The sequence below is a fragment of the Rhagoletis pomonella genome, unplaced genomic scaffold, assembly GCF_013731165.1.
Source record: "Rhagoletis pomonella isolate Grant_MI unplaced genomic scaffold, Rhpom_1.0 Rhpom_scaffold_00005, whole genome shotgun sequence".
NCBI lineage: Eukaryota > Metazoa > Arthropoda > Insecta > Diptera > Tephritidae > Rhagoletis > Rhagoletis pomonella.
The window spans coordinates 42,805,067-42,807,333 of NW_023458559.1; the positions used below are offsets into that span (position 1 = coordinate 42,805,067).

The 2,267-nt window shown below is 41.0% G+C and overlaps 1 protein-coding gene across 1 annotated transcript in view; it reads left to right on the forward strand.

The window, feature by feature from the left end:
- The first annotated feature begins 451 nt into the window (after positions 1-451).
- Positions 452-2,267, forward strand: part of LOC118738962 — a 121,718-nt gene continuing 119,902 nt past the window's right edge. Inside the window, exon 1 of the mRNA XM_036470025.1 lies at positions 452-1,564. Within this exon, the coding sequence (XP_036325918.1) occupies positions 954-1,564 (611 nt within the window). The 5' untranslated portion in view covers positions 452-953. The remainder of the gene's footprint in view (positions 1,565-2,267) is intronic.

Sequence of the window (2,267 nt, forward strand, 5' to 3'; positions counted from 1 at the left end):
CTTTCGCACGAACACAATTCTTTGTTGATTAAAAATTAATTAAACTCTTTGAGATATTGCGCGCGTGTAAAATTAGAAAACCGAACTGAACCACCTGAGAAAATCACTACAATTAATAATCATATCCGGCTGATTCGTACCACTGCTTTGCCGACAAAAAAATTGCCTTCATCCGCCAAAGTTGTATCTGCGTTTCGCGCCATCTCTCGCACACTAGCTAAATGCTAAAAATGCATGAGCACTGCTGGTGTGGGACTAAAATACGCTTGGCAAATCGGTTCGGTACCAAGATGAAACGGTTTGGGATTTTTACCGCTGTCAAAAAATGCAACCATGGTAAGCGAAAAATGCAACCATGCGTTATGAATGTCACAAAAACGAAAAACAAAAACCAAGGCGAATTTGCTTTCATTCGCCTTGCATATAGCGATGTGCTTTTTGTTTCTTTGTAGCAGCGCAACAGCTTGCTTGGCTGCTTATTGGAGTGCTTGTGAAAAATAAAAAATATTGAATCGAATTAGTGAAATTGCTGATAATTAATAAATAGATCGTTGTGAGTTGTGAACTGCGGCCATTACAAATGGAAAGTTTACGAATTTTTCGTATCGAAGTGTTAAGAATTCCAAGAAACATGCTTTATTCATTTGCGAAAATGTCGAATGGTTTGTTTATTTGCGCCCACGCTGAGTGCGTTTAAACAAAAGTGCTATATATGTACATACATTTGATTGTAGTTGATTAATACCGTGTCTAATACCAGTCAATGAATAAATAAAAGAAATATCCGATAAAAAATACAAGTTCAAAGCACAGAACCAGTTCAAAGTGTATTTGTAGCGAGTGGTGCATTGTGCGTGTGCGTATTGGGAAGTGCAACTATAAAAATTATTAAATAAAAAAGTTCATCTACACGAAGAAAGTGTGTGCGTGTACGCGCGAACAAATCGACTAGAATGTGCGATAATGACGAATCCATTTCGTCACAGCACCAATCCAATCTGAATCTGAATACTAATATGATCGGTGATAGCATTGAGCCTGGAGAGCTGCTGCTACCTGCAAACAGTCAAAGCCAATTGGCGCAAGACGCCATTTCCTTATGCAGCTCAGAAGCATCTTTCGATCAGCAGCTGCATCAGACCACACAATCGCTTGCTATAGCGAGTTCCATGATGGCCGGTTTTGGTTACGACCCCAGCAACAGCAACATTGTTGGAGGCATCAATGGTGGCGGCAGCAACAGCGCCGGCGCTGTTGGCACGAACTGCATAACCGGCACCAATAGTATTTTACGTTATAATGATTTAAACATTTTCGGTTCAAGTGAGTCTGTGGGTGTAATGGCGACGGTTACGCCTACGGCCACAACACCATCGCTGGCACCACAAATTGCCGCTGCTGTGAATACGGTCAAGATCAATGTAGAGGAACTGCTGCGCGAGAATCGTGCTTTGCGCGAAAAGCTCAAGGAAGTCACTGCCCATCGTGATCATTTGATATGCGAAGTGTCAAATCTACGTTTAGAACTGGATATGTCCGAGTTGAAACAGCTGCCGGAACAAAGGTAAGTGTACTCAATGCATAAGTTATGAAGGTGGTGGGAGGTGGGAATACGGGGTGTCATTATTGTGTGCAATGCTTAGCGCAGGAAATACAATGACTCAAACAGGCCGATTTGGCACTTCCTTGCATGCACTTTTTTCGATGACTGTGGTGGTGGCGCCGGTTTTGCTGCTGTCATCTAGTTACATGCGTGTGTTTGGGTAATTTGTGTGCTAGTAATATTTATGCTGGTATGAGCGTATGACTGTTGGTCCTTAGAAGTCACCCCTGCTGCGCGCGTGCCAATTGCACTGAATACTTCATGCTTGAAGGCTCAATTTGTACACGTATGGGGCTCAAGTGCGTCTGGTTTGAAGTTTTTTTCTAGCATTTGTACATACATACGCTGGTGCAGGAAACAAAAGTGTAAAAACCAGTTAAGTGTACCAACCAACTGAACGAAGCAACGGAAGCGAAAATGCAAAACAAACTTTTTATTTTTTTAAGCTTATATTAAAAATGATTTTGTTTGTACCCATATTATTTCACTATGTTTGTACCTACTACATGTGTTTCGCCACAAATATATGTATTTATGCGTGCTGCCATGTTTGTGGGTGTAATTTTTGGTTGTGCCGGTCAAATTTCCATAAATATACTACATACCTACTCGTACTTTGATCTTGATGAACAAGTTTTTGATATTAATTGGAGCATATTCAAGT